Source organism: Tachysurus vachellii, chromosome 19, assembly GCF_030014155.1.
Source record: "Tachysurus vachellii isolate PV-2020 chromosome 19, HZAU_Pvac_v1, whole genome shotgun sequence".
Taxonomy (NCBI): domain Eukaryota; kingdom Metazoa; phylum Chordata; class Actinopteri; order Siluriformes; family Bagridae; genus Tachysurus; species Tachysurus vachellii.
The window spans coordinates 13,745,278-13,759,070 of record NC_083478.1 but is presented as its reverse complement, the minus strand read 5'-3'; the positions used below and the strand labels follow the sequence as shown (position 1 = coordinate 13,759,070).

At 40.0% G+C, this 13,793-nt stretch overlaps 1 protein-coding gene across 2 annotated transcripts in view; it reads right to left on the bottom strand.

Moving 5' to 3' along the window:
* The window catches only part of lama5 (laminin, alpha 5), a 73,785-nt gene that overhangs the window by 21,528 nt on the left and 38,464 nt on the right, over positions 1-13,793 (bottom strand). For both annotated transcript variants that reach the window (XM_060894467.1, XM_060894468.1), the window contains exons 26-42: positions 13,118-13,271; positions 12,856-13,016; positions 11,969-12,077; positions 11,562-11,659; positions 10,677-10,848; positions 10,392-10,518; positions 10,102-10,241; positions 9,894-10,009; positions 9,495-9,706; positions 9,041-9,242; positions 8,433-8,577; positions 7,310-7,450; positions 6,916-7,077; positions 6,374-6,481; positions 6,168-6,251; positions 1,519-1,749; positions 377-490 (exon numbers count right to left, since the gene is read on the bottom strand). In XM_060894467.1, coding sequence (XP_060750450.1) covers positions 377-490; positions 1,519-1,749; positions 6,168-6,251; positions 6,374-6,481; positions 6,916-7,077; positions 7,310-7,450; positions 8,433-8,577; positions 9,041-9,242; positions 9,495-9,706; positions 9,894-10,009; positions 10,102-10,241; positions 10,392-10,518; positions 10,677-10,848; positions 11,562-11,659; positions 11,969-12,077; positions 12,856-13,016; positions 13,118-13,271 — 2,476 coding nt within the window. The remainder of the gene's footprint in view (positions 1-376; positions 491-1,518; positions 1,750-6,167; positions 6,252-6,373; positions 6,482-6,915; positions 7,078-7,309; positions 7,451-8,432; positions 8,578-9,040; positions 9,243-9,494; positions 9,707-9,893; positions 10,010-10,101; positions 10,242-10,391; positions 10,519-10,676; positions 10,849-11,561; positions 11,660-11,968; positions 12,078-12,855; positions 13,017-13,117; positions 13,272-13,793) is intronic.

The following is a 13,793-nucleotide window of genomic DNA, read 5'->3' as shown; positions in this document are numbered from 1 at the left end:
CACACAGATTTTTATATACACCTGTCACTGTATACGCTCAATTTCATTTAAATGTTAATACATATGATTTCCGAGTCTGCAGTCTTTTATTTTCAGAGAAAAACTACTGTTTTTGTTTTTTTTTTTATGTTTTTTTACTACACCCTCATTTTGATAGCAATTATGTAATTGCAGCTTGACAAAATCACTTAAGAAAATCACAAAATCACTTTTTTTTATCTGTGAAAGCTTTAATAAACAAAGATACTATAGGTAGTGTCCTCGGGCCTTGTTATAGTTTTAGAGATTCAGAGCACAATACATTCTTTTTGAAATAAAAAGAGACATGTTTGCTAAATGAAAATAGATTTTATTTGTGGAAGAGAAATGAACTCACCACACATATACCAGATCCATCAAGGCACTGATCAGAGTGGCCATTGCAGTTACAAGGAACACACTTGCCCAGGAAAAGCCCCTTTGTGTCCCTGTAGTATCCTGGAGCACATCTCTGATAAGAGACAGAGAAAGGCAGAGACAAGGAGACAAAGACAGATATGTAGAATATATATAAAAGTGACAAAAATATACACTGGTAAAAACCTTCAATACTGCCCACATCAGAGATATGCAGCATGGCACCAAAATAAGCAGAAGCTACATCTGGATCTATTGAAAGTCAAGAGCAAGTGATTAAGCAGGTGGAATCACGGAGTACAACTAGTGTGATTGAAGTGAAAACCTGCACCTTTGTGGATAATACTGGACACCACTGTCTTATAGTTATGCAAACTGACCAACACATTAAGTCACATATTTGAGTGTGAAGTCTTATGCCCCCTTTCCACCAGAAAGAGCCGGGTGCTGGTTCAGAGCTAGTGCTGGTGCTGGTTCAAAGTTGGTTCCACTGGCAAGCCTTCTAAGAACCGGTTTGCTTTCCATGAGCTACAGAGCCATCATAGAGCCAAGTATTACGTCACTGTATACAACGCTATACAGCAACTTTAGCGCAGCAGCGGCAAACACAAACACAGCATCAACAATGGCGGATGTTGCTTTACTGTTAATGCTCATGGCTTTGATTTAAAATGATTTAAAAATGGCACTAACGACATTCCCTTTTGTCTTGTTGGTCACAGTAACCCCGCCCACAGCCCCTGACATAAGCGGTTCTTAAGTCTAGACCAGCAATGTTTTGGTGCTACTTAAGAACCACTTCTCCTGGTTCAGAGCCGGAGATTTGGGTGTCGAAAAAGAAAGAACTGATTTTTAAATTAGGCTCTGGCTCCGAACCAGCACTCAGACTGCCTTGGTGGAAAATGGGCATTAGTACTCAGTAAAATGATAAGTAAGGCTTAAAAGACAAAGGTTTATAAATCCAAATATAATTGGGTATGCTAAACTGTGTATGCTAAATCAGTCAAACAATTGCAGTATGTTACTATACTTTCTATATGTTCTGACATTCCTGCCTTCATGCATAGGTCACATATCATATTTCAAAAACAGACACTGCCATCCTCACTAATAAACACCTACCTGACAGGAGTCTCCCCGGTAGCTCGCTGGACACATGCACAGCTCCACGTTGTTGGCATGGCGTCCGGTGTGCAGATGCTCAGCACCCTCCAGCGTGGCAGCACGCAGCGAGATGGACTGAGCCGACTGAGAGTGGAGTGCTCGTATCTGCAGAGACTCCAAAGCCACCAGCACCATCATCATCTCCTCCCGAGACACTGAGTTCCCCGTCTGAGCGTGACGGAAACTTCCCTAGAAGAACAGGGTCAGTAGTGATTTTGTTATAAAAGAATGACTTTCTCATTTATATTGTATTATTGATATTTTTAGCTTAGATTTTAATAACTACCAAAAGCTGAATTGTTTATTTGAACATGATAAATATATTTATGGAAAAAAATGATCTCAAAGAAAGATTTGAAATTCTGGTTTGATATATAATGACAAGAGGAGAAACAAAATGACAAAATTAAACGAGTCAAACACAAACATTTCAATTTATCAATTTATTGCTTGATATTTGTTTGTTTATTTGCTGTATTTAATTGATTTCTTTATATTTGCCAATGTCATTCAGAGATGTGGCAAGGCCCTTAACCCTCAATTGCTCACTTGTATAAAATGAGATAAAATGTAAGTTGCTCTGGATATATGTGTCTGCTAAAAGCTGGAAATGCAGATGTCATTCACTGTCTTATGAGTCAAAGGCAAAATAATTATATTTGTGTTTATTTGTATGTGTGTGCATGTACAGGTGCATCTCAATAAATTAGACTGTCATGGAAAAGTTCATTTATTTCAGTAATTCATCTCAAATAGTAAAACTCATGTATTATAGCAATTCAGTTCACACAGCGTGAAGTAGTTTAAGTCTTTGGTTCTTTTAATTGTGATGATTTTGACTCACATTTAACAAAAACCCACAAATTCATCTAAAAAAATCTGAATATGGTGACATGCCAGTCAGCTAATCGACTCAAAACATCTGCAAAGGTTTCCTGAGCCATCAAAATGGTCTCTCAGTTTGGTTCACTAGGCTGCACAATCATGGGGAAGACAAGTTGTCCAGAAGACAATCATTGACGCCCTTCACAAGGAGGGAAAGCCACAATCATTCATTGCCAAAGAAGCTGGCTGCCCTGCTGAAAAATCCAGCATAAACCAGCATGAATTCCATGCTGGTCCAGGCTGGTTTTTACTGGTTCATGCTGGTATAGTGCTGGTATAATGCTGATCAGTGCTGGTATAGTGCTGGTATAATGCTGATCAGTGCTGGTATAGTGCTGGTATAATGCTGATCAGTGCTGGTATAGTGCTGGTATAATGCTGATCAGTGCTGGTATAGTGCTGGTATAATGCTGATCAGTGCTGGTATAGTGCTGGTATAGCTGGGTGGCCAGCATAGTCATGGTGTTATAAAGCAAAACGGGGCTGGTGTAGCTGGTTAACCAGTATGATCTTTCTGGAATGAGCTTTATGGGAACAACCTTTATTTTTGCTTGTGTATGTTTCTATGTAACACATTAATATAAGATTAAAACACAATATATTGGAATATATTTCATTAGAAGTGTGTTATTTCTTTTGCTCCCTCTTTTGAATAAAGAACTGAAATAACAAAGCTCAAAAAGCTTTGAATAACAAAGAATAAAAACATATAAAAATCGTTTGTTAGGGATTAAAGTGTCTCCACAAATTAAATATTGTAATACCAACAAATGTTGACCTCCCGGGCTCCATGAGGGAAGCAGCATATAAATCATACAGAATGATGGTTTTTGAAAGATATATATATATATATATATATATATATATATATATATATATATATATATATATAATCCATTTGTCTCAATTAAGAAGTAGTTAAGTTGTTTGTTTTATTAGTAAAGCTGTAATGTGAAGAGATATTACCCAACATCAGCGTTGCTATGCAACCTTTAAAGCAACTATGTTCACGAAGGTAAATGTAGTTCCTGCACTTTCCTAAAATAAATCTCGCAATGTTTTCGACTACATTATATACCTTACAGTGTTTATCGAAATTAGTATAAGTGCACGTGTTCCAGATCATCTTGTTTTTCACCGTAATTAGGATTTTGTTTTGGGGTAAATAAAAAGCTTCCGCTTCTACACGACGAATCTGCTGATCACTGGGAATCAGAATGTTGGCATACGTGAGGTACCTGGATGACGGCTGCACGGCAGTTGTTTCAACTAGCGAAATTAAGGACATTAAATACGACATGTTTGACCAAACTCAGGTTTATTTGGTACGATGGAAGCAAGACTTCTTCATGGCACAAATACTAATGCTTAAAGGTATGTAACTTAAGCAGTAGCTGTTTTATCGTAACTCGTTCACTGCACAATATAAACAAATGAGTGATATATAGTTTTGTTTCTTATTTTGTTTCTATAATTTTTCAGAGAGGGGGGCACGTTAGCACGTTCGCCTCACACCTCCAGGGTCGGGGTTCGATTCCCGAACTCGTCATGTAAAAAATCATGGTCATCGCCACCACATACTACTTGTTACTCGCTAAAAGAGAGAGTGGAAGCTAAGACCGAAAATGTGTGTTGTAAAGGTTATATTGTGTAACGTTATTTGTGCACGTGTGTATATTACAGAGTGATGGCAAATGTCATTGTCCAATAAATATTTTAAACAAACTTATATATATATATTGTGTGTGTGTGTGTGTGTATATATATATATATATATATATATATATATACATACATACATACATATATATATGTATGTGTATACATACATACATATATATATATATATATATATATATATATAGATAGATAGATAGATAGATAGATAGATAGATAGATATAGATAGATAGATAGATAGATATATAGATGCTGGTGTGCGGGCCGACCAGCCTGGGATGCTGGTGTGCTGGTCAACATATGTTGTCTTTTGGATGCTAGTATAATCCCAGCAAGACCACAACAAAACCCATTTGTTACATATCACATTTTTTAGTGCATATTCATAGTTAAATAAAGACCAAGACAATTTTCTAGAGAATTGCAATTCACTTTTTAATAAAGAAAAACATTCTGGATATTCCTATTATTTACATGGCTTTCTTATCTTTATTTAACTATGAATATGCACTAAGAAATGTGATATGTAACAAATGGGTTTTGTTGTGGTCTTGCTGGGATACTAGCATCCAAAAGGCAACATATGTTGACCAGCACACCAGCATCCCAAGCTGGTCGGCCAGCACACCACCATCCCAGGCTGGTCAGCCGGCACACCAGCATCCCAGGCTGGTCAGCCGGCACACCAGCATCCCAGGCTGGTCGGCCAGCACACCAGCATCCCAGGCTGGTCGGCCAGCACACCAGCATCCCAGGCTGGTCGGCCAGCACACCACCATCCCAGGCTGGTCGGCCAGCACACCAGCAACCAGCACCTAATGCTGGACCAGCATACCATCATCCCAAGCTGGTCCCAGCATGCAAAACATACCTTATGCTGGACCAGCAATGCTGTTTTTTTAGAAGGGTGTTCACAGAGTGCTGTATCCAAGCATGTTAACAGAAAGTTGAGTGGAAGGAAAAAGTGTGGAAGAAAAAGATGCACAACCAACCGAGAGAACCGAGAGTCTTGTCAAGCAAAACCGATTCAAGACTGAGGCTGGGGTCAAGGCATCAAGAGCCACCACACACATATGCTTTACAAGGAATTTGGCTACAGTTGACAATGTCAGCGGCGTCTTAGCTGGGCTGAGGAGAAGAAGAACTAGACTGTTGCCCAGTGGTCCAAAGACCTCTTTTCAGATGAGAGCAAGTTTTGTATTTCATTTGGAAACCAAGGTGCTGGAGTCTGGAGGAAGGGTGGAGAAGCTCATAGCCCAAGTTGCTTGAAGTCCAGTGTTAAGTTTCCACAGTCTCTTATGATTTGGGGTGCAATGTCATCTGCTGGTGTTGGTCCACTGTGTTTCTTAAAAACTAAAGTCACTGCACCCGTTTACCAAGAAACTTTAGAGCACTTCATGCTTCCTTCTGCTGACCAGCTGTTTAAAGATGCTGCTTTCATTTTCCAGCAGAATCTGGCACCTGCCCACACTGCCAAAAGCACTAAAAGTTGGTTAAATGACCATGGTGTTGGTGTGCTTGACTGGCCAGCAAACTCACCAGACCTGAACCCCATAGAGAATCTATGCACGGGTAGTCTAGAGGAAAATGAGAAACAAGGGCTTCCATACCACCTCAGTAGTGCCACAGACTGATCACCTCCATGTCATGCCAAATTGAGGCAGTAATTAAAGCAAAATGAGCCCCTACTCAGTACTGAGTACATATACAGTAAATTAACATACTTTCCTAAAGGCCAACAATACACTAAAATGTTTTTTATTGGTCTTATGAAGTATTCTAATTTTTTTTTAAATAGTGATTGGTGGGTTTTTGTTAAATGTGAGTCACAATCATCACAATTAAAAGTACCAAAGACTTAAACTACTTCACTCTGTTTGTACTGAATTGATATAATACACGAGCTTCACTATTTGAGTTGAATTACTAAAATAAATGAACTTTGCTATGACATTCTAATTTATTGAGATGCACCTGTACATGTATGTGTGAGATTGAGAATTGTTGTTATTGTTATTGGTGGTTTGTAAACTCTTCCTCCTACCTCCACTAGATGAACAATTCCTTCATGAGGCTCCTCAGGAGAAGAATACTCCTTCTCCATGTAGACCAGGGTCATCTGGTTACCCTGCACAAATAAAATTGGCAATAAGGCACTATGTTTTTTAGAAATCAAATTTCGGTCTGCATTCTGATTTCTAGGCAGTTTAAATGTGTTTGGTTATTGCAGTTTTATTTTAGAGAAGGAACCTTGAGAATAATGTCAGGTCGAGAGGCTTCAGTGGGCAAAGTCAGAGCATCTCCTCTCATCGTCTGTGTGTGTAACTGATAGCGCAAATAACCTCCATAAGAGGACACCTAGAACGAGAGAAGGTAGTGGAGAGAAGCATAAAACAAGACCATTCTGTAAATATGCTTCTGTAAGTAAACATTTTGTTTAGTCTGTATTTTCATATTATCCAGTATAATTCATGCTATTCATAATAATAGTAATAATCCTTCAAATTCAGAAAACAGTATTGCGTATCAGGATAAAACATATTGTGTGTATAAAAGCAACAGAGTCAGAGAGATTATAATTATCCCTCATTATTTATTAATGATATTCCTTTTTTGTTATTCCTTGCTTGTGAATCATGACAGCTTGCAGTCCTGAGACAACAGAAGACAGAGATTTCCCCACAGCAAGTGTTCTACAGAGCACAGTTCTTTGCTTTGATATTAAAGTATAAAACACAGGAGCACTCACTGTTCCTTTAGGGTGGAAAGAGTTATGAGGTATGAATGCCAACCTTGTCACCAAGATAAATGTGTGGTGCATGCCAGTGAAAGTCCTGATAGACATCGGGGACGTCACTGAGATCAGCCTCCACCAGATCCTGATCCACGAACACGGACACAGGCACTTCCTGTCTGTCTCCTCTGAGCAACACCCAGCCCTGCATGAGCATAATCTACAGAGAACAGCCATTACTGTACACACCATTCAACAACAACAACAACAACAATTTGTGTTATACACATACTTCTGCTTTTTTTTAAAATGGACAGAATTGTTTAGTTTCATTGTGTTTTTCTTATGCCTTTATGCATATCATAGAAATACCATGACCATAAAGGTTAATAGACCATATATTAGAATGAATAGGTGTGCCTTTAGGTGTGTGTGTGTGCGCTTTTCTGTACCTCCTCCCTTCGTTTGTCTGAGCTGCGACAGCGGTCAGTGGCGCCAAAGCAGAAGCATTTGGTGCATCCTTTAGGGTTAGTGGGGTCGAGATGGAAAGTCCCCAGTGCACACTGCTCACACCGCGAGCCCACCACGTTCTCCTGACAAAGAGAAACAACATGAAGAAAAGACTTTAAGACTCATACACTTCATCAAAGAGATCCTGAAACAATGCACAGGCATATGAATAAACATACTATTACAGTTACAACACTCTAGCTGCTCTAACTGCATTACGGAATGCAATCACTGGCAAACACATCTGTCCTCCATTATCTGCTCACAGGGTACAAAGCAGGAGACAACCAGGACAAGGTGGCAACCCATCACTGAGCACAATCACAATCACACACACATAGATGCACGCGCACACACGCACATGCACACACACATGTACGCACACACACACATGCACGTGCACACACACACATGCACACGCACACACACACACATGCACACACACACATGCACGCACACAAACACATGCACACACACATGCACACACGTGCACACACTCGCATGCACACACACACGCACGCGCACACACTCACATGCACACACACAAACACATGCACACACACATGCACACACACATGCACACACACATGCACACACACATGCACACACACACGTGCACACACTCACATGCACGCGCACACACACATGCACACACACACATGCACACACACACACACACATGCACACACACACATGCACACACATGCACACACACACGTGCACACACACACATACACGCACACACACACACGCACACACGCACGCACGCACACACATACACACGCACACACATACTGTACACGCACACCCACACGCACACACACACACGCACGCACACACACATACACAAACACACAATAAGGACTTTTTAGAAATGCCGAACAGCATTTCTCTGTACTCGAGTGAAACCGGAATCCCCAAATGAAACCATCCTTGAGAAACATATGCAAACTCAGCAGTAACACACAGGACAGAGGTGGAAATGGTACACCCACCCCTAAGACTCAGTAGCAGAGAAAAAAGGATTAGAAAAGGCACAGAAACAGAGGAGAGAGAATGCTGTACCTTGCATAGGCATTGTCCTGTAGTGGAGTCACACACATTCTTCTCAGTTCCAGCCTCATTGCAGTTACATGGCCTGCAGTTGGGAAACCCGTGAAAACCAGGAGCACAGCGGTCACACTGCCGACCCACGACATTTGCCTTGCACCTGTAGAATTTTCACATTGTGTGTAATTGTGCATTTGCCAAACTACTACTGTGTTAGTAGCCTCAATGCTGTATTATATCTACCGGTATTGAAAATATAATTACAGACAGAACTAAATATTTCATGTTATTATTCCAGCTGATGCCTGCTGTGATTACAGGTTTTACTGCCTTGATTGGATAAATCATCAGGCTCTTTTTGTGGAAACACTGTGGAATGTGGTGCAGTACTGTGGAATGTTGTGAGCGCCGGTCAAACAGAGAGACACAAGGTATTTTATTAGGTCTAGTCTAAAAAATAGGCTTTAGGATTAACAAAATGACATAAAACTACAACACAGAACCTCAATTATCTGTAATGAAAGGTTTTAGGAAATGTAATTAAGGGTATTTTGGTCATTCTAGTTATTTTTACTTAATTATATTAGCCATGTGGCTGTGGATGTGGAGCATTGAAGCTTTACCTGCACTGGCCACTGTTTGTGTCGCAGCTGATGTCCTGAGCTGTGATGCCGGGACGGGAACAGTTACACAGCTCACAGCCCACCAGGGGATGGCAGCCGAATGTCTGCGGCTCACACTGTACACACTCCGGCAGCAGTGTACGTGGAGGACAGATACACTCGCCTGTCACCGGCTCACACAAACGTGTGCCGCAATTACACGCTGCAAAGATAGGAACAAGGACGGAGATTAGAAGGGAATAAACATGTTAAACCAAACAAAAATGAAGGACGACTGCAGCTATCTAGTTATTCAGTTTGACCATTTCCATCTGTCAGATAGAAATATATTTAGATATACAGTATTTAATTTAAAAAAGATTTATTTATAAAAGAATAAATATAATAGTCATTTAAAAACATTGCTTATTCAGTTTCTCTCTAATTCTCTCCGTTCTCATGGACTCATACTCACGCCTGCAGTTAGGGAAGCCGTAGTATCCGGTGGCACACTGTGAACAGTCTCGGCCAATCACGTTGGGCCTACAAGGGCACTGACCACCGAACGGATGGCATGTATCGCTCTCAGATCCAGCCTCATGGCAGCCACATGGTACAGCGCCGTTATTAAAATCAGCCGAAAGAGATGTGGCTGAAGACCTGCAGAACTGAGATGCTGTATGTGGGCTAGAGGAGAAGATCAACCATTTAGCTATTTGTTCACGTCAAAGCATCAGTTCATTCAGTCAACATCTAAAGTCCATGATAAACAATTTCACTTCTTTATCAGTGAACAGTTAATTTTGTATTTATTTCCATCTGTTTACTCTGTTTTATTTAAACGTAAGCCATTTTTTTATTTCGGCTTGCGTACTTGATGTAGAAGCTGTTTTGTCCACAGTTGCTGATGAAGTCATAGGATTTATCCAGTGGCTCTTCAGACAGATGACTGGAGCTGTAGCTGCCCTCAGGAACCACTAGAATGTAATCCTACACAACACACGTACACACAAAAATCAATAGATTGTAATAATAGCACAGATGTTTCCTGTACAAAATTGATTTCAATGCTTATTCCTCACCAGCCAGAGGGTTTTGCCGTCTGGGACTCGCACAGTCACGATGACCTCATGGTCAGTAACATCGAGAATGATCTGGTTCTCTGAGATCAGAATGCTACGGCAACCATAGCCATGGGGACAGAACGTAGCATTTGCATGGCCTGTGATGAAAGAAAAATTTAATAGCTTAACATTTGGACTAACTACTTTACATAACAGCAACACCAAGTGACTGTGTGGGTGAATGATTTATTTACTTGTAACCTGAACACAAAGCTAATAGCATGCAGCATTTGCTGACTGATCCTCACCCTGCCAAATTCGTCCAGCGCTTACAGAAATCTGCACAGCGAAGGTTGGATGCAGTGGCTGGTGGTAATGTAGGATGAACACGTAGCGTCCCAAGCTGTGCACTCGTGATGAATACACGACTGCATTCTGAGAAAGGAAGCAGGAAAGTAATGTATTGTACCAGAGCCATCATAATGACTGACACCATAAAAAATATTATCATAAAATGATACCAATATACATCAGTGTGTATAAATACATGTAGTTGTTAACACAATCTAAAGTGATACTAATGTTAAGTGAACCTGAGAAGAGTCCAGGCGGATATGGTCGCCGTTGTCGATGGCAGTTGGGGGTGTTTCGCGGGCAGTTACGTGAGCAGAGTCACCCCGTGCATTGTCAGGTAAGGAAGCCTGACCCTCCTTCAGAACCAGAGACTGAGATGGGGTCTGGAAGCGAGACGGGACACAGGAAGCACTGGAAGGAGAGGAAATAATACATCAGTCACTGATCAGTATATTTATAATACAATTATAATACATCTCCCTCTCTCTCTGGCTCTCACTCTCACACACACGCTCTCTCTCATTGTCAAGCTACAAATGCTACATGGTCCTGAGATCCTGACACATGGTTCTGCTCTCCGGACCTGCTTGATCATGTTCTATTCTGATGCCCTATTTCTGTTTTCAATTCATTTCATTTGGAGGTTGTTCAGGGCTGCTGAGGATGAGCCCACCTGGAAAGCCTAAAGACACAAGGGATTGCTGTAAATAGACAGCACGGAGATGACTTTAGACTGCAATCAGTTTTGCACTCAAGTGTCCAGGGGTAAAGAGTTGATAACACCAATAAGATAGACTTCATGTTAAATTTCCTGGTTACACAATTGCACTTTTTGACTATAGAGTACACAGTTAACAAAAGAAAGTATTATCCTCAGATGCAGATGGATTCCCTTTGGAGTCTGGTTCCTCTCAAGGTTTCTTCCTTATATTGTTTCCTTTGACTTGCTCATTTACATCCTGAATTTATACATTTCTGTTATACGTTATACAAATAACATTTAATTTATATCAATTGTCCTAATTCATCTTAGTGTATCCTAACATACTATTTATCTGGTCTTTACATAAGATATTTGAGCTTTTGTTCACTCATGATGATGTAGCATGTAGCTGTAGCACTACCTGTCAGGAGCAAAGTGTCCATGGGTGTTGATGCAGTGTACTCCAGGTCTCAGGAACTCCATCGTGAACCGAGCGTGAGGGATCAGGTACACTTTGTGCTACAGGGAAGATCAGATATACACACAAGACTACTTTTTAGAATGCAGACAAAGATCAGAGACTCATTTTGAGAAAGACTCATATATCAGGCTGATTGCAAGGTTCTGTCTGACATTTATGAATAAAAAAAGCTTGAGCTCTAAAGATTAATAGCTTAAAGCAGTAAGTTTGCTATAATTATAAGCCACATATTGGTTTAAAACATGTCACATACTCAGGTCAATAACATATGTACTATATACTGTATACCACACCATCATGGGACATTTCAAAAATGTACCAAACCAAATCTTTTTTTTTTTTTTTACCAGGAAGAAGTTGCTTCGATCCGCAGTGAGCTGCACATCAGCTTCAGTGGTAAGAGTAAAGACAGCTATGCGCTGCATTTCATCTATAGACACTGCACGACACAAGAAACTATAAAACACACACACACACAAACAGACACAAAGACAGGCAATTATTTTGGAAATTTTTCGGGGGGAAAGCAATAGAAATAAGAAACATAAGCGATATTATCATATGCATAACTTGAATTTATTGCTCTAAAATAATATCAAAGATTTTACTAGCTAATAAACACACCAGTGAGTAAGAGCCACAGTGTAATTTACACTGGGATTACACTTGCTATTAACTATACATACATACTGTACATACATACATACATACATACATACACACACACACACATACAGAAGAGAGTTTATTCTGCAACAGCGACAATTTTTGAGTATTATCTTTAACTAAATTTCCCTATAATTGTTTGTATCTTAAATAAATTAACCCTCGACGTGTAGTTTAAAGACAGACCAATAAGAACTAAATAAGATTACTAAACAGTTTAAATGTGAGTCGATTGTTGTATGTGGTGTGAGAAGCTCATGACAACAATCATGACAACGGTGTGATGTTTGAAAGAGTTTTAAACGGTGCTCGTGTGTGTGTGTGTGTGTTAAATCTCTATGCTGCACAGTTATAAATATATTTCCCAGAACAATTGCGTGAAACATTTTTTGCTACAGGGTTTTACAGGTTGAAAAAGTGGATCAATAAGATTAACCATGACTATTGTTAGTGAAACCAAAGAATACGATAGAAACACATTTCCTGAAGAAAAATAGTTCTCAATAATAACAAATAAATGTTTATTGTCACTCGTCACTGTTTTCTGTGCACACATACAGTAACACACCTGTACTTGCAGTGAAGCAGTGAGATTTGCTTTTGGTGGTTGCGTCCTCCGGGTGTGTTAACAGACACAGTAAGAGTCTGGGATGTTTTCTCTTCACTGGTGTACTCTACTACCAGTACATATTCACCGGGTGAAGGTACTCGAACACGCAGTTGCACGATCTGCTCAAATACATACACACAAGTAACAGACACCACATAAAATCTAGCCACATAATACTGCTTAACAGATGAGTTTCCAGTGATGTAAGTTTGACACTTACATCATTGCCAGTACAGACGGCCATGCTTGGATGTCGAGGTGTAATCTTCTCTACAGAGCATAATTTGGGCACAGGATTATCTGCTCTGCAGTTGGCATCCTTACCAGAGAGAGATGGAAACTCGTCCAGAGACAGGTACTTATACAGCAAACAGCTACACATGGCAACACACAAAAACTGCTATTAATGCATGTTAACTTAATTAGGCACCAGGAAAGGTAACAGATAATAACTAAATGGTTTTGTATTGAAAAACAATTAGATACAACTGCATACCAATTATACCATTAATAATGTTATACACTGATCAGCAATAACACGGACAGGTAAAGTAAATAATGTTGATTATCTTAATACAATGGCACTTGTCAAGGAGTGGGATATATTAGGCAGCAAATAAACAGTCAGTTCTTGAAGTTGATGTGTCAGAAGCAGGAGAAATGGGCAAATGTAAGGATCCGAGCGGCTTTGAGTAAGACCAAATTGTGATGGCTGGACAACCATCTTCAAAACGGCCGGCTCTTGTGGGTGTTCCCAGTATGCAGTGGTTAGTCCCTACTAAAAACGGTACAAAAAAGGAAAACCAGCAAACCAGCAACATCATCATGAGTACTCAAGACTCAATGATGCCTATAGGGAATGAAGGCTAGCCGGCACAAACTGCTGAAAATGTTAA